This window comes from Cavia porcellus, unplaced genomic scaffold (genome assembly GCF_034190915.1).
Source record: "Cavia porcellus strain 051 isolate PalLab524CR breed Dunkin Hartley unplaced genomic scaffold, mCavPor4.1 scaffold_25, whole genome shotgun sequence".
NCBI lineage: Eukaryota > Metazoa > Chordata > Mammalia > Rodentia > Caviidae > Cavia > Cavia porcellus.
In genome coordinates, this window is record NW_026947508.1 from 7,354,642 (window position 1) to 7,382,251 (window position 27,610).

At 56.9% G+C, this 27,610-nt stretch overlaps 1 protein-coding gene across 1 annotated transcript; it reads left to right on the forward strand.

Annotated features, from left to right (window-relative positions):
• Window positions 1-704: 704 nt before the first annotated feature.
• On the forward strand, window positions 705-26,635 carry Tnfrsf1b (TNF receptor superfamily member 1B). The gene is made up of 10 exons (XM_063235538.1): window positions 705-854; window positions 14,733-14,835; window positions 15,934-16,062; window positions 16,322-16,471; window positions 17,033-17,126; window positions 17,317-17,540; window positions 17,907-17,984; window positions 18,330-18,364; window positions 21,784-21,958; window positions 24,862-26,635. Exons 1-10 carry the CDS (start codon window positions 777-779, stop codon window positions 25,140-25,142), a joined length of 1,347 nt encoding a protein of 448 aa, XP_063091608.1. The 5' UTR covers window positions 705-776; the 3' UTR covers window positions 25,143-26,635.
• The last annotated feature ends 975 nt before the right edge of the window (window positions 26,636-27,610 follow it).

The following is a 27,610-nucleotide window of genomic DNA, read 5'->3' on the forward strand; positions in this document are numbered from 1 at the left end:
TGTCCTGCGTGCAGAGCCAGAGGACTGGCTGTGGCCACACATAGCGACCCTGACATTTGGACTGGCATTTAAAGTGGAGGGGGCGGAAGACAGCTCGAGGGACACTCAGGGGGAGGTAGGTCAGAGTCAGCTCCGCAGGGCGCCCCAGCCCCATGGATTCCTGGAGCGCTTCCTCCTGCAGTCTGTTTGCTGCCAGCTGAGGGACTCAGGAAGGAGCAGGGGCTCACTCCGAAGGGCCCCAGAAACAGTTAACATAAACAGACAAACGGAGCGTAGAAAGAACAGCGGTTTACGCGATGCTTGGACGTTAGGGCTGCGCTTCCTTCGTAAGCGCACACCTGACACACGCTCTAGTGTAGTGTATGCTTAGGGACTCTTTGGGTGCCCAGAGCGGTGTCGGTGTGGGCTTTTGGGGGAGCTGGTACCTACCCCAGGGGAGTTGGGAAGGTGGGCAGAGGCAGGGCAAGGGCAGAGGGCCAGCCCCTGGCAGTCAAGAGCCAGGTGGGAGCCTGTCCTCAGGGCCACTTTCTTGCCCTGCAGTAGGCAGGAAGACAAGGAGGTCGAGGAGTCACCCAGGGCGGGGAGAGAAGCAGGACCACCAGGGCCCCCGGGGGGCGTGTCCGAGCCTCGCCCCGCCCCTCCCGCCCCGCCCCGCCCCGCCGCCTGCCTTCCCCTCCGCCGCCGCCCGCTTTCGCTTTCAGTCGCTGGCGCGCGAGCTCAGGACGCGGAGGCTCCGGGTGCAGAGCGCGGGCCGGGCGCTCTCGGATCCGCTTCCCATGGCGCCCGCAGCGCTGTGGGCCGCGCTGGCCGTCGGGCTGCAGCTCTGGGCCGCGGGGCAAGCGGTGCCTGCCCAGGTGGGTGACTCGCCGGCTAGGTGACAGCTGCTATCCCGGCGGGTGCGCATCCCGGGGCGCGAGACTGGGGGACCGAGGGGCTCGGGGGACCCTGGAGCAGCCTCCCTGTGTCCTGTCGCCGCGCGCCCGGGACGCGGGGCCTGGCACACGTGCGCGCCCAGGGAACCCGGGTCCCCACATCCCGCCTTCCAGGTCACACGCACTCGGGTTCCTCGGGGTCGCGGGCCGGGCGTTCCGAAGCCGAGCCCGGTCCGCCCGGGACCTTCTCCTTGGTTCCTGCCACCGCGGCGACAGCCCTGGTGCCCGCGCGCGGAGTCGGCTGCACGGGTCGCTGCCCACTGCCCACGAGGGCCGTGCCTGCAGCAGACTTCCTCCTCCCTCGGGCGTCGGTTTTCCATTTTCTTAGAAACACTCGGCTGCTATTGAGAGCACAAGACGGGCTAAGCAGGGCGCTGTTTGCCGTGAGCGCCTCCCTCGCTTCTGGCCGGCTGCTTGCCAGAATCCTCCCAGTGGGTTTCCAAATGTGTTCTGTGGGCGCTGGGGACGGCAGGGCAGGGTGGCCTGGGGGCTGGTTATCAAGCGCGGAACGCGTGCTCTTCTGGGGAGCCCTGAAAATTGGAGGAGAGCAGAGATCACAAGACTGGACATTCATGTTGTCTACCGCAGTGACAAGGTTGCATATAGAAAAGGCTTGTGAGTCACCACTGTCTGCTAAACAGGGAGCCCCATTTCACAGAGAAGGAAAACCGAGGCCCAGAGAACTGGGTGTTTGTGTTAAGGTGTGGAGGTGGGTGCTTCCTTCGAGGGCATCTCCTCTCTTTCCCCTGGCTTCCAGGGAGGGCTGCAGGCCCCTCTGGACATCTTGCTGGGGAGGAGGTGGGAGGTGACATTGGTTTTTGTGATGATGTGAGGTAATTCAATAATCCAGAGCCCAGGAGTCCTGCTTTGGAGGAAGGGAGGGGTGCAGGGGGTTGTGGGGCTCACATGGACTCCCCCACCCATGGTGGTGCCAGGAGTGGGTGGTTCTTGGGGGCTGTCTGGGTGGAGGCCCAGGAGCACCCTCTGAGGGCTGAGTGTGGCTGTGGGTGGCTGTGGTCTCCAGCCTGACCATGGGTCATGCCACAGGCGCTGGCCTGATAAGGAGAGGGGCTGAGGTCTGAGCTGAGCTTGGCCATCCTGGGTGAGACCTGGATGTTTGTGAGTCCCAGTGGGCAGGAAGACCAGCAGGCACAGGGCACTGCAGGACCCAGGGCTTTCCTGGAGTTGCAGAAGGGTCCCTGCCACCTCCTTCCTGTCCTGACCAGTGTGGATTGGGCTCTCACATTCCTGCCCCTGGAGGAAGCTCTCTGCTGGGCGCCTGGCCCTGTGTTCAGTCCCACAGGTCCTGCTTGACAGAGAACCCTTTCTCAAGCCTTGGCCACCTCTGCTCCTCCTGGGGTGCCTCTGTGGCTCCCAGGGGCTCAGACCAGGGTGAGATGTCTGTTCTGCCCCTGCCCACACATGCCCCATGCCCAGTGAAACTCATGACCAGGTGGGCACTGTGCACAGCCTTTTGCCCATGCTGTGTCCTCTGCACAATCCACTTTAACTGTCATCCCAGTTAAATGCAAATGCCACCCATTCCAGGAAAAGCTGTCCCATTCTCCTGCTTAGGTTTGATCTGCTCTTCATCCTTCCCAGGGTGGCTTAGGTGCTGCCTTTTAAGCTGGTCCTGTTGTAGCCACCTCAGTGCATGGCAGGGTCCTTGCGGGCAGGCACTGTGGGTTCCTCTGTTGATCTCATGTTTGCACTACAACAGCTCCTCCTTCTTGGCCACCTACACGCGCGTGCCAGGCACTGTGCTAGGTATTTTGCCACAGAATCACACTGAAACCTCCTTTCCAGAAGCTCCGGAGAGGGAGGCGGAGCTGTTCCCATTGAGCGCAGTAGAAACAGCCCTGCAGAGGCTGTGGCATTTCCTGAGATTGCAGCAATGCGGTCCCCTGACCATCCGAATGCCGCTCGCTGGACTCCCGAACCTCTTTCCAGCAGACTCCCCTGTGCCCTGTGTCCACTACTGTCCCCACAGGTCCTTCCCACATAGCAGGCTTGGCAGTAACCCTCATGGGGAAAAAAGCCCCAAGGACACCTGCGCTGGTCAGGGGAGATGCAGACTCACTGTGCTGTCCCCACTGTGTCCCTTTGGCGGCTCGTGTGGAATGCACCATCCTTCCCTTTAATTGTTCATTAATTGATTTCTGAATGGGTCAGGGAGCTGGCTGGATGGGTGAGTGCTTGTGCCGGGAGCAGGGGGCAGCAGTGAGAGGACTGTCCTCTCTCAGGGTCTCCCCGCTACCTCCCCAAGTCTGTTTGTCTTATCAGGTTAGGGAAGAGCCTGAGGGCTCCGCGGCTGGCCTTCGGGGTGCAGTCAGGTGAGCTGGGGACTCCCCTCCCTCTGCCGTGTCTGTGACTGTTTGTCCTCTGACATCTCCAGGGGCGTCTGTGTGCTGACTGAGGTGGGTGCCCGTGGTACAGGCACCCTCATTCCCTGCCGTTCATTCCTCACCTCCCTTCTCTGCTTGGTGCCCAGCTGGGGACCAGCTCCCATCTATCCAGAGCCACACTGCCAGGATGTCGGGGCGGCATAGACCCTCAGCCCAGGGCCAAGCTAGGGGGCCCCTGTGCACCAGATGCCAACGACACCTACCTCACTTATCACAGTCAAAAGGGTCTCAGATGTTGCTAAATGTCCCCATCCTGAAAGGAGCCCGGATGAGAGCCCCTGGCTGAGCGCCACCGGCCTGGGTAGGTATTCAGAACCTGACACCATCCCACGTTAGTCATCTGACCTCCATCGTGACCCTGGGTGACAGATGACAAGTGAGAGTTTGACAAGGCAGCAGGCAGGGAAGGAAGTGGAGGGTGGGAGGGAGAGGTACCACGTACCACGGGGTGACCAGGAACTGAGTGAAGATGCAGTGGCTCCCGGTTCCCAACACTGTCTGCTAGGCAGGGGGCAGTGCTGATGACCTTGGGGCTCGACTCCAAGGCTTCTCGGTGTGCCGGGAGCCTCTGTGTCCTCATCTGTGGACAGAAGCAACCCCTGCCTCAGTGCTGATTGTCCCTAGAAGGCAAGGAGGGCGCATCTGGTAAAGGACAGGGGGATGCACCAGGCCTCAGCTTGCACACCTGTGAGATGGGTGCAGGTGGATTCTCTGAAGCTCTTCTGGTTCCTATCTGGGATGTGAGAAACTCTGTTTCCTTGTGACTCTGAGGAGGGACCCTGTGACAACTCTTCTGTGCTCCTGCTGTCCCTTCCCTCACCTCCAGGTAGCTCCCAGGACAGCATGGCTGGTGGAAGGAGCTCTGAGTGTTAGGAAAGTGCCCATCCGACCTGCTGTGTGACCTCACTCATACATAACCTCTTGGGGCTTAAGCACCCCTCTCTAGTAACCCTAACTGCACTGGTCTCAGCGCTGGCCGCAAAGATAATGAAAGTGTCAGCTTTGGATGTGTTTAACAAAGGCCCCAGATTTGGGGTGGTTGGGGGTTACAAGTTTCCCAGGAAAGAGAACCCCGAGTTCCCTGCTGCTGTCTCTGCTCCAGCCTCTGTTCTTTTTCCCTGCAGCCACTTGCTTTGGCTGAAATGGTTTCTTTGACTCAGGGGCTAGTGGCATCCACAATTTGGGGTGCAGCTGCACCACCCTGGATGTGCCCGAACTCGTTGCAACTCGGGGTGCCTGTTGGCTTGCGTGAAGCCACAGTGCAGAAGCCCAGGTGGGGCTGGGGCGTCTGTTGCCTGCCTCCCTGCCCCTGGTGGTTCATTAGCGCCTTTCACAGATCTGCAGCCAGACTCCGCTTCCCCAGCGCTGTGCATCCACTGTGGGCCCGCTGGCTGGGAAGCTCTGGTGGGAGGACACCGTCCTTGAAGGAGCCCTCTGTCGCCCCTAACAGGCACGTGCCCTTGGGTCCTGGCCCCGAGTTCCGCCTCCTCACCCCAGAGCTTTGGGCTTCCTGGCTCGTGGCCTTTTTCCACCGTGTCACACTGTGATGTCACAGGCAGGGGTGACGCCACTGTGGTTTGGGGTGCACCGCTGTGAACTAGGCAGAGGAAGTGTCCATTTGTGAGCGTGAATTTCCTTCTGCTGGGGGCTCTCGTGGAGTGGTGGCTGGGGGAGTCCCCAGCCTGCAGTTATCCTTGGTTGTCACCTGGCTGTCCTGGTGACTGTGATGAGCCACCCGGCCTCAGAGTCTCCATCTGTATCTTTTTTACCCAGAAGGAGGTGTTGGGGCTGTCACTTCTGGAGATTTGCAGTTGACAATCTTTGGGTGCTGTTACCCAAATAAGTTATGTTGGCTGGCCCGCTTGTTCACACGGAGCCCTGTCCGTCCCCGAGGGAGACTGCAGGCCACTCCGCAGGCCCCAGCTGGCCTGGCATGTGGCACAGACAGACGTGGGTGTGTTCTTCTGGGGAAAGCTGACAGCACGGTGGCACCGAGGGCCCTGGGAGACCCCCATCAGGAGCGCTGGGCCCACAAGGGGCCTGTGAACCACTGCTCTGTCCTCTTTAGCAACTGGGGCCCTGGTTGACCAGAGCTGGGGCAGAAATCCCCAGGGGCTTTTGTGGTCTCTTTGCCTTCCAGACAAGTGGCTGCATGGGTTACCATCTGAGTGTGGCCCTGAGCAGGTGGGCTGCTGGCCTAGGGTTCAGGGAATTGAGGGGGCCTTGCGGGTGAGGGCAGAGCGGGAAGAGGCCTGGAGGCGGTGGCCAGTCTGAGGTCTGTCCTGCGACCTAGGAATGAGGCTCAGGGGCTCAGAAGGCCCGGGTTCAGCCCAGTTTTGAAGCGGACAGTGATCCCTCCGCCCTCACCCTGGTTAGCAGGACTGCTGCCTGACCTTGGCTTCCCTGTCTGGCCTTCACCCACTGACCCGCACCTTGGCCCGGCCTCTGTCTATCTGCAGCTTATAGCAGCCCAGGCTCCTGGGGACCCTGTCCAGAGGGGCTCATGCCTGGCTGCCCTACTCCTGTGGCTCCATAAGCCCCGCACACTGTTCCTCCCAGCTCCCTGGAGCTTCCCACCGCACCCAGGGCGTCACCCTCCCGTTCCTGTGACTCCACTTACCTCGGGCCCAGCTTCCGGGTCCTTTGGCCACTGCCCTCGGCTTCTCTTGTCACCTTTCCAATTCTGCCCCATCCCGTCCTCCTCCCGTAGCACCCAGCGGGCCCCAGGGGCTGGCAGGTGGGCATGAGAGATTCCAGGGGAGATAGAGGAGGGAGGCATGGAGGCAGGAAGGGCAGGGACATGGCTGGGCTGGGGAAATGTGTCTGGGGTTGTGAGGGTGAGGCTAGACGTGGACCAGCTTGTGGGAGAAACCGTCCGATTATGCGGACGTTCCTTGCTTACTTCGGAGTTCTGTTCCTGTGACCAGGTTGTTAGATGAATTGGTCACTACACAGAGAATTGTGTATGTACGTACATGACAATATTCAGGACAAAGGCATGGGCAAAGGGAGCGCCAACTTGATGACTGTGATGTTACTTGTGTAACTTTGATTTATTTATTTTTTTGAGATAAGGTCTCACTCACTATGAAGTTCAGGCTGCCCTTGAACTCACTGTGAAGCCCAGGCTGGCCTCAAACCCACAGCAATCCTCCTGCCTCAGCCTATTAAGTGCTGGTATTATAGTTATGCACCATCTCACCGGGAGTTTTATTTGCATAACTCTTGCATGCAGTACTGTAATATAAAACTGCAGTACCACACTGTACAGGACGGTGAGCAGAAATTACAGTACTGTGTAAGCGAAGTGTACTGTACCGAAAAAAGCACTAGAGTTCCATAAACAAGATTTACAGAAGTGTGCAAAGAAAGAGCTGGGTTGTGAGTCTGAACAGTCAGTAAACAGGTCTGTTGATTAAGGAATATCTGTATTAAAAAATTATAGCAATATAGGCCTGGTGGCAAGACTCTGTTGTCCTAGTCTGTTGTGGGAAGCTGAGGCAGAAGGATCGCCATAAGTTGAGTCCAGCCTGAACTACATCGAGAGATCCTGTCTCAAAAAACCTGTCCTGGGTGTGAGCCGTGCCCTGAGGGATGGAATTTGGGGGCGTGTCTGGCTTTGCTGCTAGCCTGTCTTACAGCTGGGGGACCACAACACTGGCCTCTGTGCCCCCAGAGGGGGAATTCGAGGAGCAGGCCAGCACCTGAGGCTGAGAGCTGATGTCCCGGGGTGGCTGCTTCCCGTGTGCCAGGCATCTAGTCCCCAGTGCACTGAATGCATGGATCGCCTTGTGACTTCATAGTCAGGGGGACAGCGATCATGATTGATCCCTGATACAGAAGAGGTGGTGGCAGCAGGTGTGGAGGGGAAGCTTCATGCTCAGGGTCACTGCTGCTGTGATCAGAGCCAAGTGCCACCCACGGGCTCCAGAACACCGAGCTTCAGCCCCCCTCAGATGTGATGGCGGTAGAGGTGACCTCGGGCCCCCAGTCTGTCCCGCTGGGGCACCACCCCTCTTCACAAGTCTGCTTCCTGCCCACGTCTCCCACAAGCCTAGCTCACTGCAGCTGACTGGAAAGTCAGACTTTTACTTCTGTTCAGCACACTGCTGCGGCTGCTGCCAGGTACACTGGCTGGCCACAGGGCTGTGAGTGATGACCATGAAGGTAGTGACGCTGAGCTAGCTCAGTGCTGAGCCCTTCACTGGTGAGTCATGGCATTGCTTCTGTCCCTGGATGACAACAGAAACAGGAGAGTGGCCGAGCTGGATTAAAACCAGGAATCTCTAGAAAAAAAATCCATTATTCAGCCTTTGTTCATGATGGGAGACACCTAATAAATATTAAAAAATATTCTCGTGATACATTTACATTGGTCATCATCAAAATTTTCTAGAAGCAATAAAATAAGATTTCCTCATAAAAGGTGGTCTTGGTACAAACCCAATTGAGAAATCAAGGCTTTCATATGGCTGAGAGACTGACTTGTTCCTGTGTTGTGTGAAGTGGATCCATGCCTCCAATTGCATTCAGGTCTTCCAGAAGGTGAACAGAGATTTTTTGTGGTGACGGCCTTCTTTCAGATGCAGACCTCTGTCTTTAACAAACACTTGTGTGATGGATGTCCACTGAAGGTCGTTAGGTAAAAGCTTCTTCTGTATTAGGCAGGCATGATTGACTAGCAGGGGTATTTTGTGTCAAAATGGAAATTCAGGTTGTTAGAAAATGTCACAATGGTCATCCTATGATATTGTGTGTGGTTTTGATTTCTAATTTTCTGTGTAAAGTATGTAACTGTTAGGCCAAGGATTAGCTCAAATGCCTGCCTGACAAGCACAAGCTCTTGAGTTTAATTCCCAATACTCCCATCCCAAAAATCTAAAATATGTAACTATTAACATTCTACAGGGCTTTAAATACTAACACAGCCACGGCTGATAAAAAATAACGGTTCTTGGGTGGAGGATTTAGCTCAGCAGCATAAGCACCTGCCTGGCAAGTGCAAGGTCATGAGTTTGATCCCTGGTACCGAAACAAAGTAAAACAACATTTAAAAAGTTCTTGAAAAAGAAACACAGGCATCTGGCTCACAGCTCATAGTAGGGTGTCAGGGGAAGGTGTGGTTTCTTGAGGGGACATAAAAGGAGAAAAGAGAAATAACTCTAAAAATGTCCTGGTCTGGGCAGTGTGGAGAGAGCCCTGGGTAGTCATGGGCCCCGTGCAGGATCTCTGTGTCCAGAGGTTTTCATGAGGTGATAGCAGAGAGGACTCTGACAAGGTCTCAGGGATCCACCATGCAGGATGCTCGTGCAGAGGCGGCAGTCAGAGCCAGCATGGAGGATGGGTGTTGGAGACGGTGACAGGTGACCTCAGCACAGGGTGGCAGATGCTGGCAGAGCCCTGGCTTGCTGGGCATGCAGCTCTGGCCTCCGCAGTGGGAGTGGATGGATGCTGGGAGGAAAGACCGAGCCTGGATGCAGGCAGGTGGCTTCGATCTGTCCATCTGCAAAGGGACTTGTGGCTGGGAGGGAGGAGATGAGCTGGCAAGAGGGGCCCAGGTGCTGGGAAGGTGAGGAGATTGGGGACAACCACACTAGGAGGTGATGTTGGGGAGGGCTGGGGCATCCTCCTGCACTAGACTGCACGTTGCTAGGAAGCAGAGACCACACTTAAGCATCTCTGTACCCAGGCACGTATGTAGAACAAAGCCTTCCTCAGGAACCGGATCCTAGCCCAGGTTCCTGTCTGCCCCCGAGCTCACTTCTAAAGCAACATGACAGGCAGACACCTGGGGGTGACACATTCCTCCCCCCAGCCGCTACCTGTGATGTGGCTGGTCCTTCCTGACGCGGGTGCCGTTTGTCTCCGTGACGGCAGCTGGGCCTCCCCATCCGTCCCCTGTGTCGCCGTGATGGGTCTGTCTTCATGTGGTCGCCACCCTGTCTGTGGGGCTCCTGCAAGTACCTAGGGTCCACAGCCAAACACCCCTGCCACCCCACCAGCCCCTGGCCCTGGGGACCTGCTGTGCAGTGATGCAGCGTATTGCAGGGGACACTTTCTGCCTTTGTGGGGTCCTTGGGTCCCTGGCAGCTGTCCCAGCCTCTCCTCCTGGCCACACCTCTGCCCTGGGACCCTGGAGACTGTTTTGCCTGGGAGGGTCCCTGAATACCTGCCACTGCTCTGTGTTCTCAAGAGTCAGCTCCTGGATGGGCTCTTCCTCTGCAAGGACCCGTGCAGGAGAAGGACAGGATCCCAGTGCGTGATATCGCCAGAGGCCCCTGGGACAGATGTAGATGTGTAAGCTCTGCTCTGCCACTGTGCAGGCTACGTGGCTTCATACACTGCTTCAGATCACCAAAGCCCCCATTTCTGCATCTGTGAAATGGGCTTGCATTGACCTTGTTGCATTGGTGCAAGGGAAAAATGAGAGTGTAGATACACGTGCCTGCAGAGCAGCCACACACAGTAGGTGCTTTTCCTGCTCTGGATGGTCTCTGCTCGCCCTCCTAGCTTGTGTGAAGGGATGAATTAAGGGGGTGCTGTCTGTCCACAAAGCCTGAAGCTTCTCCTTGTCATTTCTTCCCCTCTTGTCCCCTGCTTAAGCTCAGCTGTGGGATCCCTGCTCAGGGGAGCCCCCAGGGAGGCTGGTATTGGGCTCCCCTTAGATTCCCAAGGATTCTAAGGTGATCGCTGGGAAATCAAAAAGCCATGCAGCTCCCAGCAGATGCTAAGCAATGGGGGCAGAGGAGCCAGGATATGGGGGCTGTCACATGACACCATCCGGGAGCCACTTCTTCCTTCTCCCCAGTCCTGCTCTGGGCTGTTCCTCTCTCACTATCTATTTATAAACAGAAGGGGCCAAGAGCCCCAGTTTGGTCCTCTTCAAGGCGCTTGGTCTGCAGATAGGTCACATGGCAAATGAGCCAGTCCTGGCTCCCGAGAGCTGACCCAGACTCTGGAATCACAGAGACCTCTGTGATCACCTGGCCTGGCCCCGCCTGACCGATGACCAGCATCCCTCCCACCCAGTCCTGTCCACCAGCTGTGCGTTCTGAGCACTCTAGGCTATGAAAGGGAAGAGACAGGAAGAGAGGGTGCAGGGGAGGACAGGTGGCCTCTGATTGCCCAGGTGAGCCACGTTATGCCAGAGAAGTGTGCCATGCTAGGGCTTTGCCCTCAGCTGGCCTCTGGGGTTCACTCTGTTTCTTTTTTGCGGGGAGGAATAAGACAGAACTTCGCTGGGGAGTTCAGGGTGTCCTTGAATTCACTATATAGCCCAGGCTGGCCTCAAAGTTGTGGTTTTTCTCTTGCTTCAGCCTCCTGGTGCTGGAATTATAAACATAGGCCTCCACACTTGACAGATGGGGACCTGAGGCCGCAGCATCCTTTAGCTGCCACTCACAGACCCCAGCCCCTGGGGTTTAGGCACCTACCTACCCAGACTTCTTATTTTGGGGTCGAATTACCGCCAGTGTTCCTCAGAGCAAAATCCCTTTGTGCCAGCCTAAGGCCACCCTCCAGGAGGCCCACAGCAACCCCTGTGCTGTAGCACGGCTTGGCCTTTAAGGACACCAGGCGCGGTGGGCTTGCCTCCGTCCCCATCTTCACATCCACGGAACGGGCACAGCCGCCCCTGCCTCCCTGGTTGGGTGTTGGGTCAGGGACAGTTTTGCTTCTTTGCTGCTGTCTGTCATCACCTGTCATCGGCTTGGACCTGGCTGTGTATGTCTTTATCCTCATCACTGTTGACCCATCATCTACCTGCCTAAGTCTTACCTGTCTACCTGTCCAGCATCTATGTCCATCTGTCCATCCATCTGTCCATTCATCCATCCATCCGTCCATCCGTCCATCCGTCCAGCCACCTTTGCCACTTCCCTCACTGCTGGCTCCTGGAGTCCCTACTGTTAACTGGGTGTTTAACTCTTCTCAGTGATTTCCAGATTTTCACCTAAGGCTCTGTATTTTGAAGGACTGAGCCGATAAACACGCTGTCAGTCTGTTTCTTCATTTGAGAGTACAGGCCACACGGGGTGCGTGGGGTGCTCATCCCCACCCCACATGGGAGGAGCTAGAGGCCTCCCAGGCCCTGAACTTCCTAGAGGTGCTCCCGTGTCCTGGGGACCTGGGAGGGGGGTGCAGCTTGTGTTGTTCCTGGGGCGGCCTGGAGGCCTGGTTTGCAGGCTGCAGAGGGAGTGACCTTTTGTCCTGCTCTGCTCAGGGGCTTTCTGTTCCTTATTGTTTGGCGGTAACTGGGCTCTTTTTTTTTTTTTCTGTTCAAGAGGACAAACAGGCCTGGAGGTTGCTGGGGGAGGGCTGACACCTCTGCCAGCTGCAGGCTTGGCCGGAGTCACACACACAGGAGGAAATGCTGCAGAGCTAATGCGCTAATCACAGTGTAGCTTCAGACCAGAAGAGGGAGGGAGGAGGCTTGTGCATGGGGTCCAGCTGCCTGTCCTTGGTGGCCAGTCGGGAGCCCTATCCCTGGCAGCAAGTGAGCCTAGACTTGGCCCAGGCAGGGCCCATTCCCATCAGATCCTTTGTGCCCTGACAGTAAATCCTTCCCCGGCCAGAGCAGGATCGAGGGGCTCCCCCAGCTTCCACTGCTCAGGGTGCTGGAGTCCCCTGAGACCTTTTTTTCTTGTTTGGTTTGTTGGACAGGGTCTTGCTCTGTAGTTCAGACTGCCTTTGACCTCACTATGCAAACCTGGTTGGCCTCGAACCCATGGCGATCCTCCTGCCTCAGCTTCCCAAATGCTGGGATTACAGGTGTGCACCACCATGCCTGGCTTGTGTGTCTTTAGTTTCACCTCTGTAGCTGCCTCAGTGTCCTGAATGGGTTCCCAGTGTTACCTTTCTTGGTCATTTTGCCTTGGGGGAAGAGTTCGAAGTCTCAGCATGCCAGTTCTGGTGAAGAGGGTGGTCGAAGGTGCCCCATCCCATTTTTACACTCAGCCACAAAGCTTTCACCTCGTACACACCTGAAAGGGGACTTCAGGGAGGACTTCAGAAAGGGGCAAGAACGATGGGTAAATGTGTTGAGGGGATTAATGACAGCGTGTCTTTTATTGCAATAAAACTTTTAACGTAGACACTCACCGTACATTCTGATCACACGTCATGCATGCACGTGTGCATTTGTGTGTGTGCACGTGTGCATACAGGCCTGTGTGAATGACAGTCCGGAGGGGTCATAGTGACTCAGACTTAGCTGCAGCATCCACTCCCCTCACCCAGCCACCTGCCGATTGTCTTGGGCGGGACAAGGTGGGGAGGGCTCAGAGGCAGGATCCTTCCAGGTTCAGGCTTGGTGGCTCTAGTGTCAGGGTCAGGCTTCTACCCTGGGAAATGACTTTTTAAGTAGGCCCCTGTTCCCATGAGCAGCGTCCAGCAGCTGTCCACACCAGGCTTTGGGCACCGTAGCCCCAGCCGGCAGGTTCAGAGGGCAGCTGTGTCTGCCAGGAGCCAGGAGGAGGAGGTCAGGATTCTGGGTGACTCACGCAGGGTGGGGCACAGGCATGGAGCCCGCCGTGGGCGGCTGCTGTCTGAGAAGGGCCCTTAGGGGATGCGTGGGATTTTGTTAGAGGAAGCAGGAGACAGTGAGGGGACCTGGAATGAGATTGGCCATGGACAGTCTGCAGCCTGAAAGCCAGCCCTGTGGGTCATCGTCCTGATGGCTTCCAGCTGCTGGCACCAAGCTCCAGGCTATTAGGCCCAGCAGGGAAGACAGCTGGGTTACAGGCCCGCTCCTCACTTGGCTCTAGGCAGTCACAACCCAGCCTGCAGTAGTAAGGGAAGGCAAAGGCAGCCAGCTCCTCCTCAGATGGAGGGGACTTGGCCAGGTCTGCACAGGCTGGGCAGTGCCCGCGGTAGCTGGCATCTGTGTTGATTGGTTGGTCCGGTGTGACCAGTTGCTCCCAGTGTTAAATATTTTGATGAGCTGGGTGTAGTGGTGCCCGCTTTTAATCATAATACTCAAGAGGCTGAGACAGGAGGATCACAAGTTTGAGGCCAGCATGGCTACATATAGTGAGCTTGTGACCAGCTTGAACTACATGAGTCTCTGTTTGAAAAAAAGAAAAAAAAAATCTAGGAGTGGGAGGTTGGAGTGAGCTTGTTCCCTTGCTGTTAGAAGTGAATCCTGAGAGGTGAAGGCCCTTGCCTGGATCTGCACAGCTGGTAAGTGGCGGAATGAGGAATTGAAACCAGGCTGCTCTGACTCAACGCGGGTATCTGGGAAGAGGCCGGACAGTTCGCTGGGTGAAGGTTTATGGGGCTGCTGCACGCAAGCGCAGTTGGTGGTACCATGAGGCCACTGCAGCCCTCCACTCTGACCTAGAAGTGCCCCCTGGTCACTTCAAGTGACGTCTGTCTGCAAGGCTGCAAGGGACTGGGCAAGTGCCAGCATACCTCCGCCTTAGCGTGTATAAACAGGTCCACGCCCACGTTTGCCTGCAGAGCAGACTGGGGAGGGTGCTCTGAGCATGCGCAGTCTTGCAGAGGTGGCTGCAGAACGCTAAGTCCCGAGGCCCGAAGGCCAGCTCCACCTTATGGAGGGAAAACCTAGGGACCAGGGACAGACGCAACGGTGGCTGTCCCTGGAGGGTCACTCCTGTCCGAGGGAGGAACACTGTTTGTCACTGTTCAGTTCTGTGCCCCTTTCACTCGTCGCTGTTTCTTTTCTCTTCGCGGAGGCCCAGGGCGGTGCAATTCAGAGCACAAACCGTGAGCTCAGACGGGATCTGTGTTCAAGTCCCCTGTGTCCCAGGTCCCCGGGGACCTGGTGGCCGGGGGAGCGCTCCTCTACATGCAGCCAACTTGGATGGGAGGTGGCGGAGGCTCCATAAGCTGAGCCTGAGCAGGGATTCTGGGACGTGCCGTCCTGGGAGCGCTTCCAGGAAGAGGGGGCGGGCAGGTGGCCTCTCAGCTGGACGGCCTGTGTCGCTGTGGTTGGACACAGCAACCACGGGGATCAGATCACCGGTGATGGGGAGCTGCGTGGAGCGAGCAGCCCCACCAACCAGCATTGAGGCCCTTGGGCCTGCAGCGCCTGAGCCGGAGGTGTGCAGGATCGTCGGTGCCCTCGGTTCCTGCCGACTTTGGCCCTGGCTGACGGCAGCGATGGCCAGCTCTGCATGGAGGGATGCGCGTGGAGATGTTTATGTAGACACACCCGCGGTGGTGGAAGGCGAGGGCTCCATTTGGGGACAGTGACATGATTGTTAGAAGGGGCCATAACCATGATCCGAGAGAGACCAGAGGCGGGAGAGCCTCTGCCAGGCTGCAGGAGCCACGGAAGGCCCCCTGGAGGAGGAGCTCCAGCAGGCTGAGCAGGCTAGCCCAGGACCTGGGTGGCAGTGTCTTGGGGCTGAGCTGTCTCGTCTTCCCTTTCCAGACTGTGTTCACGCCGCCCTATGCACCGGAACCCAGCAGCCCATGCGGGGATAGACAATACTACGAGAAGACAGCAGGAATGTGCTGCAGCATGTGTCAGCCTGGTGAGGGGCAGCCGGGGCAGGGGCAGGCGGGTGTGGTGCCCCTGGGTCTTTGTACATCCATCGCTCTGCCTGGCATGGTCCCAGCTCCCTTTCCTGGTTCACTCCGAGGTGTCCTTTACACCTCAGCTGAGCCGTCCCTTGCCTGTGTGGCATCCGCTGCTGAATGGAGCTCACAGACAAATGAGCAAAGAGTTGTGCTCTCCTGGCTATCAGGAAGTCTGGGGAAGGGAACAAGGCCGGGGGGTGATGGAGACAGAGGGAAGGGCTCTGTGGTGTTACGAGGGTCCGTGAAGGTGTCCCAGAGACGGTGACACTGGTGAGCCCTGCGGGAGGGGAGAGAGAGAGGCAGCATGCTTGGCAGCCATGGTGAGGAGTTTTGAGTCTGGAAGCCTCCACCCCTGGAGGCTTGGAGCTGTTTGTGGAGCTGTTTGGTAGAACATGTGTCTGTCCTGAAGCCACTTTAAGAGACCTCAGGCAAAGAGACCTTGCTTTTACTCATTACAAATTCAATTCTATTAATCCCAGCACTCTGGGAGACTGAGGCAGGGGGATCCCCAAGTTGGAGCCCAGCCTGGGCCATTTAGCAACTTAGTGAGCTCTTATCTCAAAATCAAAAATAATTCTTCAATTAAAAAATCCACTAGATTAGCATAGCAGTGAATTCGGCAGCATGGGGATAGGAATAGTACCAAGAAGGGCAGACACCTTCAGGGTTTGCCTTGGCGATCTCCTGTTCTCTGCCGTGCCTCCCTCTGGGCCCTCAGGAATCCCATGCCCTTATCCTTGACAGTGGAACTGTGTTCTTGCTGTCTCCTTTCCCCTACTCTAGTTTTTACTCCTAGGAACTGGCAAACCAGTTCTTACTAGAGTGTGATTGATGGATAAGAGGTTTCCAACGGTGAAAATTCAGGTACTGGAAACAGCAGAAGGGAAGATACTTTATGAGCCAAATGGGTTTAGAGATGGAGTAATGGCTGGTTCCTGGCAGATGTGAGATGAATCGGGCAGTTAGCCCTGGAACTCTGGGGAACAGGGGGTGAGCCCTGTGTCCTGGAAGAAGCCCCACCCTGCTGAGACTTCTGGCGTCTGCTTTCTTAGGCCAGCATTTGAAAGCCTTCTGCACCAAGACCTCGGACACCGTGTGTGCCCCTTGCGAGGACAGCACGTACACCAGGCTCTGGAACTGGGCCTCCACATGCCTGAGCTGCGGCTCCCCGTGCAGCGCCGGTAAGTGGACCAGGAGAGGGTGGCCCAGCATCTGTGCTGGACGCATTTGGACGCATCGGGCCCGACCCGTGCAGTGCAGTTGAGACTTGGCGTTTGCCTGTGTACCTTCCTGAGTGCTCCCCAGATTTTGCCTGGAAACTGGCCAGGGAAGGAGGTGGAGGCCCGGTGAGGGGGGGTGTGGTCAGGCAGGGGGAGGGCCGAGTGGGAGTGGTCAGAGGGGAGGTTGTTGGGTGACCCCGGCTGCTGGCTTCTCCTCCAGACCAGGTGGAGACTCAGGCGTGCACTCCGCAGCGGAACCGCGTTTGCGCCTGCAAGCCGGGCCAGTTCTGCGTGCTGGGGAATCCGGACACCTGCCGGCAGTGCATGCCTCTGCGCAAGTGTCTTCCCGGCTTCGGCGTGGTCAAGCCAGGTACGAGGACCCCACGGGTGTGGACTCCTCAGCCCAGCCAGTGGCGCTGTCAGGGTGGCGCCGTGCACCGCTGTCCTGCATCCCTTGTTAGGCTGCTACTGTGTACTACAGCCTGAGGGCCCCAAGGTGAATCAGCTGAGCCCCAGCAACTGGAAAATCAGAAGGTGCTGCAGACACCTGTTCAGTGGTGCCGCCAGCAATCAGTCCCAGAACTCTGGGAGGCTGATGCAGGAGGATCCCAAGTTCAAGCCTAGCCCGCACTACTTAGCAACTTTAGTGAGATCCTGTCACAGCATAAAAAATAAAAAATTCTTTGCACATAGATCAGTGCAAAGGCCCTGGGATCACTCCTGTACTGAAAAAAAAAAAAAAAAAAAAAAAGAGGAAAGAAAGAGCCGATGCAGGAAGGAGAATCCACATGACCCAGAGACCAGCTGTGTGTGTGCATATGAAGGAGCTGCAAACCAGAGTCCTTGGGCCCCTAGGCCTCCCCTGGCTTCCAGGATCAGGAACCTTTTGTGAGGTTCCAGCACTGACTGGGCCCCTACTGTTCCCTTCCAGGAACTGCAACCTCAAACGTGCACTGTGCCCCCTGTGCCCCAGGCACCTTCTCCAGCACTGCGTCATCCACCGAAGCCTGCAGGCCCCACCGAAAGTGAGCAGCTGAGTCCCTGGTTCTGAAAGAGAAGAGAGGGGTGGTGCCGTGTCCCTGGGGTCCGGGGAAGAGCCACCTGGGCCAGCGGATGGGGCGAGGCGTGTGGCAGGGCTGTGCCTAGCAGGCATCGCACCCTCCTTGACCTGCCCTCTGCGGGTCTGACCGACCTCCTTCTCTTCCTCCCCTGCAGCTGCAGCTCGGTGGCCATCCCAGGGAATGCAGCAATGGACACAGTGTGCGCGTCCGTGTCCCCCACCCCTGGAGTGGCCCGCACACCCCAGTCTGTGTCCCCAAGAGCCCAGCCCGGGGATCCCACTCCCAGGCCCAGTGCAGTTCCTAGCACCGCCCTCCTGCTCCCTGAGGATCTTGAGCCCCCGACTGGAAAGAGCAAGAATGGCCTCTCCCTTCCAATAGGTAGGTCACGGGGGCCCTGCCTTCTCCTCCCGGCCTCCCTCCTCTCCCTCTCTCGTCTCCCTGACAGCCCACCATGCGCCAGACCCTCTGCTCCGTCCTGAGCCAGGTCTTCTCCCAGGACTGGATCCTGTCACTGAGAGTCCCCGTGTTGGGAAAGACAGGTCCTGGCATCTGTTCCCATGGACAAGCCAGTGGGCTAGGCCAGGGTTTTCATCCGTGTCCTTTCTGGGGTTGGCACTGTACCAGGCCATGTCCGTGTGGCCTGCTGACACATGAGGTCAGCCTCGCTCCTCCCTGGCAACACCCCAGCCACCCTGGGTCCCCAGTGTCTGTGCATGAGTTTCTGAGCATCTCCTTTCTTCTTAGGACTGATCGTGGGCCTCACGGCCCTGGGGCTGCTGCTCATCGGACTGGTGAACTGTGTTATCGTGACCCAGAGGAAAAGTAAGATTTCATTCCGTCTTTCATGCATAGTCCAGGGAGCTTTTCTGGGTGCCTCTGGGGATTCAGCACCCCGTGCTGCCTTGTCTGGTTCTGTTGGAGCTTTGCTTCTGGGCAGCAGGCATCTCTGCTCACTAGGGCCCCTCGGGTTGTCCTAGGGTTTGTTCTGGAAGCCTGAGGAATTAGAGCCCTGGGAACAGGATCTCTGTGGGTGGGGGACGTGCAAGACAGGGGGAGCCCTAGGAAGAGCAGGCCATGAACAAAGGCGGGCTGGTGGATGGCACTGGTGGCCCAGAGGAGTGGACTGGTTTTGATCACACTGCCTGATGTGTCCCTCTCTCCTTACAGAGAAGCCCTTCTGCCTACAGCGAGAAGCCAAGGTGGTGAGTATCCCTCTGCTGGCTCCATGCTTCTCCTGGGTCCCCTCTCCTGATTTTGCTGGTGAGGGCGCCTGTCCACGGCAGTGTCCCTGGACTCCAGCCCCGTGCTCTTTGCCTGCCCTATGGTATTTCAGTGGGGAGGGGATGGTTTCTTGATACCTTGCTCTTCCCCTCTTCTGGCTTCATGGCAGTGGTGGCTGGCACTAGCTGCCAGGTGGCACACACAGAGCAAGTGTCCCTTCTAAGTTCTCCTGTGGCCCAGCGGCCACCTCTTCTTTCCTGGCTGGCTGTGGCCCAGGTGCCCTGCTTCCTTTTCCACCACTGAGTTTGTGTCCACAGAGAGGGGTCCCCAGCCACTGCATGCTGGAGCCACAGAGAGGCAGGGACATGGGTCGTGGTGCATGGTGTCAGCTCATTTCTGTGGCTGCCTTGCATGGCCATCTGCCGGCCCCCAGGGTCTCCCTCCCAGACATGTGTGTCTGGGCTGGTGCCACCTCTCTTGCGAGTCCTGAGCCCAGCTCTTTGCCGGATCCTCGCCTGTCCCTGGGGTGGGGAGCACCAGTGCCCCCATGTGCCCTCCTTCAGCCCACCCCTTGCTTGGTCTGTGCCCACCCTGTTTCCCCTCAGGCAGCTGGCACAGGCCCCTGCTGGAGCCCGGCGGGTGGTGCCCCAAAGGGAGCAGTGACTCAGTGCCAGCCTTCTCCCAGGGCTTGAGGACAGTGACCTCTTTCTGTTAGGAAAAGCAGTGGATGCACACATGTGAGCTCACCCATACACACACACACACACACACACACACACACACACACACACACACGCACAGACCTGTTAGTCAGCAGTGCACACATTTGCTGGGTGCTGAATGGGTGCCAGGTGTGGTGCTGAGTGTCACTCTTTGCCCTGGTGACAGGTGCAGAGAAGTTAAGTAACTTTCCCAAGGTGCCCAGCTGATAAACATAATCTAGGACACAAACCCAGGGATGTCTCTGTCGCTGCCACAGCACACCCACACCATGCCTCTTTCTGGCCACGTGCACATGGCCTCTACACGTGCACACGTGTGCATGCATGCTTCCCCTGCCCGCAGCCTGCAGACACATGCCCAGCCTGAGTCAGACAGCTACCTGCAGGAGCCAGCTGGCAGCTCGGCTAGGGTCTCCACCCTGCATAGTTAGTGGGCTGGGCTACGAGCTGGGGTCCTGAAGCTGGCTGGGGTCCTGAATTTGCAAGGTGTCTCCTCCGTGTTCCCCCATGGGGTACCAGACTCGGGTGGCAGCTGATCCTGAACTTTGCAACTTTTGGCATTGGAGCAAGGAGATGGGCTGTGACCTTTAGGGTTTCTGTTCTGCCTGGTGGTTCTAACCACCAGCCAAGCAGTGAGGCCCAGGCAGAAAAGCCCCGTCTCTGGAGGTGGTGAGGAGTGACATTTGGATCTGTCACGTTGGCCTCCCAACTCAGGGCAGGACCGGGTGTGGGGAAGTGGCCCAGGTCAGGGACAAGCACAGGCATCTTGAAGCCACTGGTGGGTGGGGCTAGGAGCCAGGGGCTGCAGCAATTGGCCAGAGAGGAGCAGCCCCAAGGCTGGACAGCTGGCTCCTGCCTCTGCTCAGACTGGAATTGCCCCACCCCCTGGACGGAGCCCAGGGTCTTAGCCTTGGTCTGGGTGGAGGCTGGCAGTACAGGGCCTGTGCTGGTCCAGCCCACCCCATGCCCATCCCTTGCATGCCAGGCACGTCCTGCCCAGTATTCATGCTCCTCCGTTCTCACTCTGCCCTGGACAGCCCAAGGACCTCTAGCAAGAGGGAACAGCAGGGACCTCTGTCATCTCCTTTTTGTCTGGGGTCCAGTAATCACCCAGAGCCCTACACATGTCCAGTCTGGGTGGACAGACAACAAATAGCCCAGAGGTGGCATTTTGGGGCGGCCCAGCACAGGTGTCCCAAAACTGGGGTTCTTGTCTTGATTCTCCAGAATGGAAACCTCAGACACTCAGAAAAGGAATCCTGGGTTTTAGCTCAACCCCACTGTTTCCTCCCTGTGACCTCAGACAAGTCACTCGTCCACCCCGTGCCTCAGTTTCCACACCTGCAAAGCTGGGGTGACACAGGTGGAAGTCAGTAGAGCAGTGTTTGGAGGGACTTCGGCAGCACGGGGCATTGGGTGGCACTCGGACCCCGACTAATGTCTTCTTAACGTTCTGGGGGAAGAGACATAGGAAAAGCCACAGAGCAGCGGGGTGGGGGCCTGGAGAGAGGCGGAGGCAGGGACTGGAGACCGAACCAAAGGGCCACATGCCGCTGATGGGTTTTTTGACCACAGGGTCAGTGACCTTTCTGCCAAGGATGGGCAGTGAGAGTGTTGGGCTTGAGGACAGCACAGTCTCCATAAACCCAGTGGCCGCGTCCTGTGAGGCCCTTCGAAGGCCTCCTGTCTTGTCTTCCTTGTTACACGTCAGGAAGTCTTATTATTATTTTTTATTTTTGGTTTTTTTGAGACAGGGTTTCACTGTGCAGTTCAGGCTGGTCCTGAGCTCACTCTGTAGCCCAGGCTGGCCTCAAACCCCCAGCAATCCTCCTGCCTCAGCCTCCCAAATGCTGAGATTACAAGTGTGTGCCACTGCACCTGGCTGAGAAATATTATTATTATTATTATTATTATTATTATTATTATTATTATTTTTGTAGTGAGGATTGAACTCGCAACTTCGTGCTTGCCAGGCAGGCGCTTGTGCACCTGAGCTATATCCACAGCGCAGAAGCCTTATTCTGTAACACATTTTTTGAGCCATTTAAAAATGGGAGAACAAAAAAAAGGAAGAACCACAAGCTGCACAAAAATAAGTAACGGGCTGCATGTGGCCTATGGGCAGTAGTTTGCCCATTTCTGAATTAACAAACTCACCAGCCTGAGGCCGGAGGATCGCTGTGTGTTCGAGGCCATCCTGGACTACAAAGTGAGCTCAAGGCCAGTCGGACACACGGCAAGGCCCTGTGTCAAAAACGGAAATCAAGAAAACCAAACCAAAACCAAACCAAAACTCTTGTGCAGGGCTTAAGTGCAACAGTCACTGTTCTCGGCATTTTCCTGTTTAAATCCTCACAGCTGGGTGATGTAAGTCATTGTGGTGATTAGGAAAGTGGCTTCCCTTCCCTGTCCTTGTGCACCAGCAGGATGAAAACCCGCCCCACTCCTGAGACTAGCTAGTGTGCAAGGCCACATGGCCCCCATCCCACGGGTGCACGCTGAGCAGGGCGGCGAGATGCTCACAGCAGACAGCTCGGACAGTCACCTGAGAGCGCTGAGCTGGGAAGAGTGCGCAGGCGTGGGCAGAGGCGTGGCGTCAGCTGTGAAGGGCGCATGCGCCTGGGCCGCAAGGAGGCACTCTGGCTGGGGGTGGCTGATGTCCTTTGCTCCTCCTGCAGGCTCACGTGCACGTGGATAAGATCCGGAGCGTGACCGGCCTGGAGCAGCAGCAGCTGCTCACTACGGCACCCAGCTCCAGCAGCAGCTCCCTGGAGAGCTCGGCCAGTGCTGCCGCCCCGGGCATGGAGAAGGCTGAGGAGTTTGGGGAAACCCGGACCAGCTCCAGGACCTCAGGTAAGAGGCAGGATGCACCTGACTTGGTCCTCTTTTGTACGGATGCCCTGGACCTATGATGAGATTACACCCCAAGAACCCCACCCTGTTGAAGATATTTCAGGAAACTGCACTTAGCACACCAGGCCTACAGGGCGCTGTAGCTTCCTGCCTATCTACGTCACTGTGGAAAATTTGAAATTCTTCTGGTTGTTGTTGTTTGGGGCTAAAAAAAATTGTTGTTCGAGATAGGGTCTCACTATGTAGTCAGGTGATCCTCCTGGCTCAGCCTCTTGAGCGCTGGGATTGACAGGCTTGCACCACCATGCCTGGCCCCAAATTTGAAATTCTAATGGCAGTGTCTTTGGAATGCTTGCTACTTTTGCACCTGTTGGGAAATTGAAACATCTCAAATCAAACCATTGTGACCCGGGGCCCATCTGTGTGTCTCCCCTGGCTTGTGTCCTGCAGGCCTCCTCCTGGGCCCTGCCCCTGGAGACCCCCATGGTTTGTGCCCAGCCTGCTCCATGCCCAGCTCTCCATAGAGCCACAGGGAGCAGCTTTCAATCCCTGACCCCGCCAGGCTCCCCCGCCTTCCCCATGCTGGTCCTGAGCACCGTCCTTTATGCTGGCCTCCCCGGCCGCCTTTTGCTGTGGGATCAGGACCCCATGAAATGGTCCATGCCGTCACCCCCATCTCTCCTGGCTGCTCCTCAGAGCTCCCTGAGCCCCCGTGAGTTTGAAGCCAGCCTGGACTACCTAGCAAGACCCTGTCCCAAAACCAACCAAACAAAACAAATGCACCTGGCAGTGCATTGCCTGGCCCTGATCTGTGACAGGCGCCACCCAGGTTGGCATTTCTGTTGCCCCCAAATCCCTGGGGTTTCCTTGGCCTTGCTTCATGGTGGGGAGGTGAAGTCTGTTGTATTGCCTGTGTCTCTTTCTGTCACCTGCAGTCGCAACCAGCAGTACCACAGAGAGTGGTCATGAGCTGGGTCACCCCCAGGTTCCTGTCCAGCTGTTCTAGGCCTTGGAGAATCAAGAGTAGCCTTCCTAACCCCACTGAGCCTCAGTTTCCCCACCCAGAGATGAGCATGGCACCTGCTGGGCAGGGCTTGGCGCCTTCCTGGGGATCCAGTCCTTCTGAGCTACCTCCCCATGGAGATTGGCAGCCGCCACCCCTGCTGCCCCTGGCCTGCCAGGCCCCTTGCTGGTCCTCATGCCATCCCTCTGCCTGCAGCACGTGGCCACCCAACTGCCCACTCATGCGGATTGGACCCCTCTGCTTTCCCCGGCCAAGCCACTGCCTTTGTCAGGGCTATGCAGTTCCGGCTGGCCTTGAATTCACGGCAGCCTATCTCAGCACCCATTGCAGAAGATTAGACCCTGTCCACCTGTCCCCTGTCCCCCTCAACTCTCCATTTCTGACCCGTCTCCCAGCCTCTGTGCACGGCTATCCTCCCCCTCCCACCCCAGCACCTCTCTCCACTTCAGGTACCCATCAGCCCCAGATCTGTGCCCCAGCCACCCCCACAGTGTCTCATTCATGAGGTGCAAAGGCTGTGGTGATTCTGGGTGACATTTGGGGTGGAAATGTCTTTCCGGCCTCATGATGGCAGCCCTTTCTCTCCTGGGCTTGTGTGTGGCATTTCTGGGCGGGCAGGTGTCAGTGCCACTCTAACCCCCTCACCCCTCCTGGGTCTCTGGAGGAAGTCGGAGGGTGGGCTGGGGCAGGAGTGGGGGGAACTGCTGCCTTGTGCCGGTCCTGTGCTCACAGCAGTGGCCGCGGCTCAGGAAGCCCTTGACATTTGTCCCCAGCAAGTTGGGCCTTCAGCTGTGTGATCCTCTGTGGCCAGGTCCTTGGCATCTGGCTCCCAGGGAGGCCACACACCCAGAATGTTTTCTTTTTTATTGGGGGTGGGGACAGGGTTGGGGATTGAGCCCCAGGCCTTGAGCACGTTGGGTAAGGTCTCTACCACTGAGCTAACCCCAGCCTCAGAGTCACTTAAAAACACTGACTGGGCTTGGTGGTACACACCAGTAATCCCAGTACTCCTGGAGGCTGCGGCAGGAGGATTGCAAGCTCCAGCCCAGCCTGAGCAACTTAGTAAGTCAGGGAGATCTTGTCTCAAACAAATTATCAAAGAGGGTGGCCTTCACTGTGAAGCCCCAGGGCAGTCATCAGTATTGAAAACAAAACAAAACAAAAACCCAATAAACTATATTACCACCATCAAGAACAAAAGGTATCTATAAGGTTTCTTAGTATTTTGGGTTTTTTTTTTTGAGAGGGTCTTGTGTTTGGTCCGGGCTGGACTTGAACTCACCACGTAGCCCAGGCTGGCCTCAAACCTGTGATGATCCTCTTGCCTCAGCCTCCTGCAGTGCTGGGATCACAGGTGTGCACCACCATGCCCTGGGGCATTCATGGACTGCTGCTTATCCATAGCAAGGAACAGTCAAAAAGTCCCTGCCCTACTGGGCTCAGGGTCTAGTGGGCTTGAGGGAGAGATTAAGGGAGTGATGATTGGTACAAATATGTCTGGAGAGGGAGGCCAGGGAAGCTTCTTGGAGGAAGTGGCCTTTGAGTGAAACCTTAGTGACCGGAAGGAGACACCTGTGCATACAAGGGAGAGATTTCCTGGGGCAGGAGCAGCATGTGCAAAGGCCCTGAGTCCTGAAGGGCTCTAGTGGTGGCCCAGAGGTGTATGTGCCTGGGAGACCTGCAGTGGGATCTTGGAGCAGCAGGAGGTCAGGAAGACAGACCTAGGGATGAAGGCTTCAGGGCATCGGACTGTGGGTGGGTGATGCTAGCTTTTCCCACACACCTTAATTGACCTCTTGGGCCCCAGACAGGCCGTTGGGGATACCCTCCACTCCAGGACCCTTGGATTAATGTCTCCCCTTTTTGTAATGATTGACAGACTCTCCCCCTGGTGCCCTGGGGACCCAGGTCAATGTCACCTGCATCGTGAATGTCTGCAGCAGCTCCGAGCACGGCTCACAGTGCCCTTCACAAGCTAGCACCTCGATGACAGAGGACCCAGATGCCAGCCCCTCAAGTGCCTCGAAGGATGAGCAGGTCCCTTTCTCCCAGGAGGAGCGCCCCTTTCAGTCCCTGTGGGAGACCCCAGAGGCTCCAATGCAGAGCCTGGAGAAGTCTCTGCCCCTCGGTGTGCCTGACCAGGGCATGAAGCTCAGTTAACAGGGCTGGTGTGGGCCGTGTCACAGCTGAAGGCGCTGAGCCCTGGCAGGGCCACTCCAGTCTTTCCAGGCCCCTGTGCCCTCCAGGCCCCTGTGGCTCTTTGCAGGTCAGGTTATAACAGTGGTGGGGAAACCCTGCTATCACAGTGCAAGTCCCTCGTGCATGGTGGCCGGCATGAACCTGTGGGACGCGTCCTTGTTGCCTGTAGCTGACCCCAGCTGGTCCTGCTTGTTTGGCTTCCAGAGCCCCTGGCAGTTTCTTTTCTTTTTTAAATCCTGGCCTTCTTCCCTCTGAGGAGCTTCCTGGGGAAAAGGGACACTGTGTGTCACCGGCAGAGAAAGGACAGCATTTCAGCCTGGATGCAGAGACAGCAGGATGGCCCCGAGGAGGGAGGCCATGGGTCAGAGGTTTCTGTGGGGAGGAGGAAGTAGCAGCCCTGTAGGGGACCCGGGTCCCTCAGATTCCCCGGGGCTCTTGGAAGGTACCAGCTCCACACCTCTTGTAGCTTATTCCTGTGTATCTGGTGTGACAATCTGATGCCCAGCGGGCCCAGGAAGATACCTTTACTCCATGCTACAGCCAAGATGGCAGACCTTGGACCTGGGGGGGGGGTGCATGCCCAGGAGTAAAGCATGTGTTCAGCATGCTTAGTGCTCTGGGTTCAATCCCAGCACCCCCAAAAATGTGAACACCATGCAGGTCAACAAGGCAGCAAAGCCAAGGCATGGTGGTGCATGCCTGTGATCCTGAGATCCTGCCTCAGAAAAACCAGAAAACAACAAAACCAGCCCCTCTGCTGCCTTCGGTGCCCTCTGCCTTTGACTTTGGCAGCAAAGTGCCTATTGCTTCAGCTCCCCACCCCATGAAAGGTAAATGACCTCACGTGCCATGATGTGGACTTCAGAACCAGGGAGGTCTCAGGCCTCTGCAGCCACCTTCTCCTACCTCAGCCTGGACCTGCCCGCAACTTCCCACCCCGACATTCCGGCCCCAGGACAGCTGAAGAGCCGTTTTGGTACTGTGCCCTTGATGATGCCCAGCGAATGTGAGAAGCCAAGTGTCAGGCGTCCGTATCTGTTGTGTTATGGTGTCCGCACAGTGGCTGCCCCCCTGAAGCAGCTGAAACCAGGTTTTCTCCACTGGTGAGACAGGAACATGGCAGCTGCAACGAGGGGTGGGGACCCTTCGGAGACCTGTTCCGTCTCAGGTACTTGGATCCTTGTTAATCAGTTCCTCTGGACTTGAACTTGGCAGCTGAACTGGGGCAGGGAGGAGAGCCTTCCTGTTACCATGGGGACCTAAAGGGCTTCCTATCCTGGGACCAAAGTGATAGGGCGCTTCTGCCCCCTGGTGGACAATCGTGAGAGCCCTGAATTCTTGGAGGGACTCTGCCTGTGACCTCAGTTCCCCTGCTTGTGCTGCTCCCACATGATGAGAGTTTGCACTGTTTGTTGGGCAACATTCCTAGTGATTAATAAATCGTGTTTGTTTTACGCGTTGACCCAGGCTCTGCATGGGTCTGGGTTAGGGTTTTTCCGAGGTCCTGTTGGCCTGTCACGTGTGTGACCAGAAATGGGGTCATAGCCTGGGAGGGCTCAAGCTGGGACTGACCCCAGAGGTCTCCCCAGGCAGCTGCTCCTGCCTGGCGCTTGGGAACGGTAATGCAGAACTTCTGGTTCAGAAGCGGGCAGCTGGTGTCCTGGTCCACCCTGGTCTTGGGCTCCCAGACTGGTTTTGGGCAGGGCGGGGTCTCTGCCCAGTGCCCCTCAGAAGCAGCTGATCCTCATCCAAAAGAGCCTGCTCTGGCCCGCACCTAGAAGCGCCCACCCAAACGATTACTTGATCCCAAAGGATCACCTCTGGCTCTGGGAGCAAGTGGTGTGGGGCGGGAACCCCTTACCTGCCCCTGGTGAACGGGTGGGAATTTTCTGGAACAAAGGGTGGGGAGGAAGCCAGGGACAAAGAAAGTTAGTTTGATTTTTTTAATATCAATAAGTTAATTTATAATCATTTCTGGCTTTTCAAGAATTTATTTAAAAAATATTTTTGCTGGGCATGGCACACACCTGTTATCCCAGCACTCGGTGGGGAGCCTCAGTTTAATGACAGCATAAACTACATAGTGAGACCTTGTCTCAAAAACGGACAAACAAAAAAATCAAGACCAATCTGCTACATAGTAATACCCTGTCTCAAACTTATAAACTCTATTTTTGAGGTGAGCACGGCATTTTACTCACCTGATTGCAGAGAACCAAGGTAGACTAGTGCCAGAGCTGCTTCCCACATAAATTAACACACCCAAAAGCTGGATGTGGTGCTGCACACCTCTAAGCCCAGCTCTGGGTAGGCTGAGGCAGGAGGATTGCCATGATTTAGGATCAGCCTGCTGTACATAGCAAGACCCTGTCTCAAAGCAAAAAACAGCAACAACAAAGATATGAACTTGGTACACAGAGCCGATCAGG

What these genes read in the sequence shown, in the direction of transcription:
- Tnfrsf1b (XM_063235538.1), top strand. Translation starts at nt 777, where the DNA reads ATGGCGCCCGCAGCGCTGTGGGCCGCGCTGGCCGTCGGGCTGCAGCTC. An exon ending in TGGCCTCTCCCTTCCAATAG is followed by an intron (nt 17,541 to 17,906) that starts GTAGGTCACGGG and finishes CTTTCTTCTTAG; the next exon opens with GACTGATCGTGGGCCTCACG. An exon ending in GACCAGCTCCAGGACCTCAG is followed by an intron (nt 21,959 to 24,861) that starts GTAAGAGGCAGG and finishes AATGATTGACAG; the next exon opens with ACTCTCCCCCTGGTGCCCTG.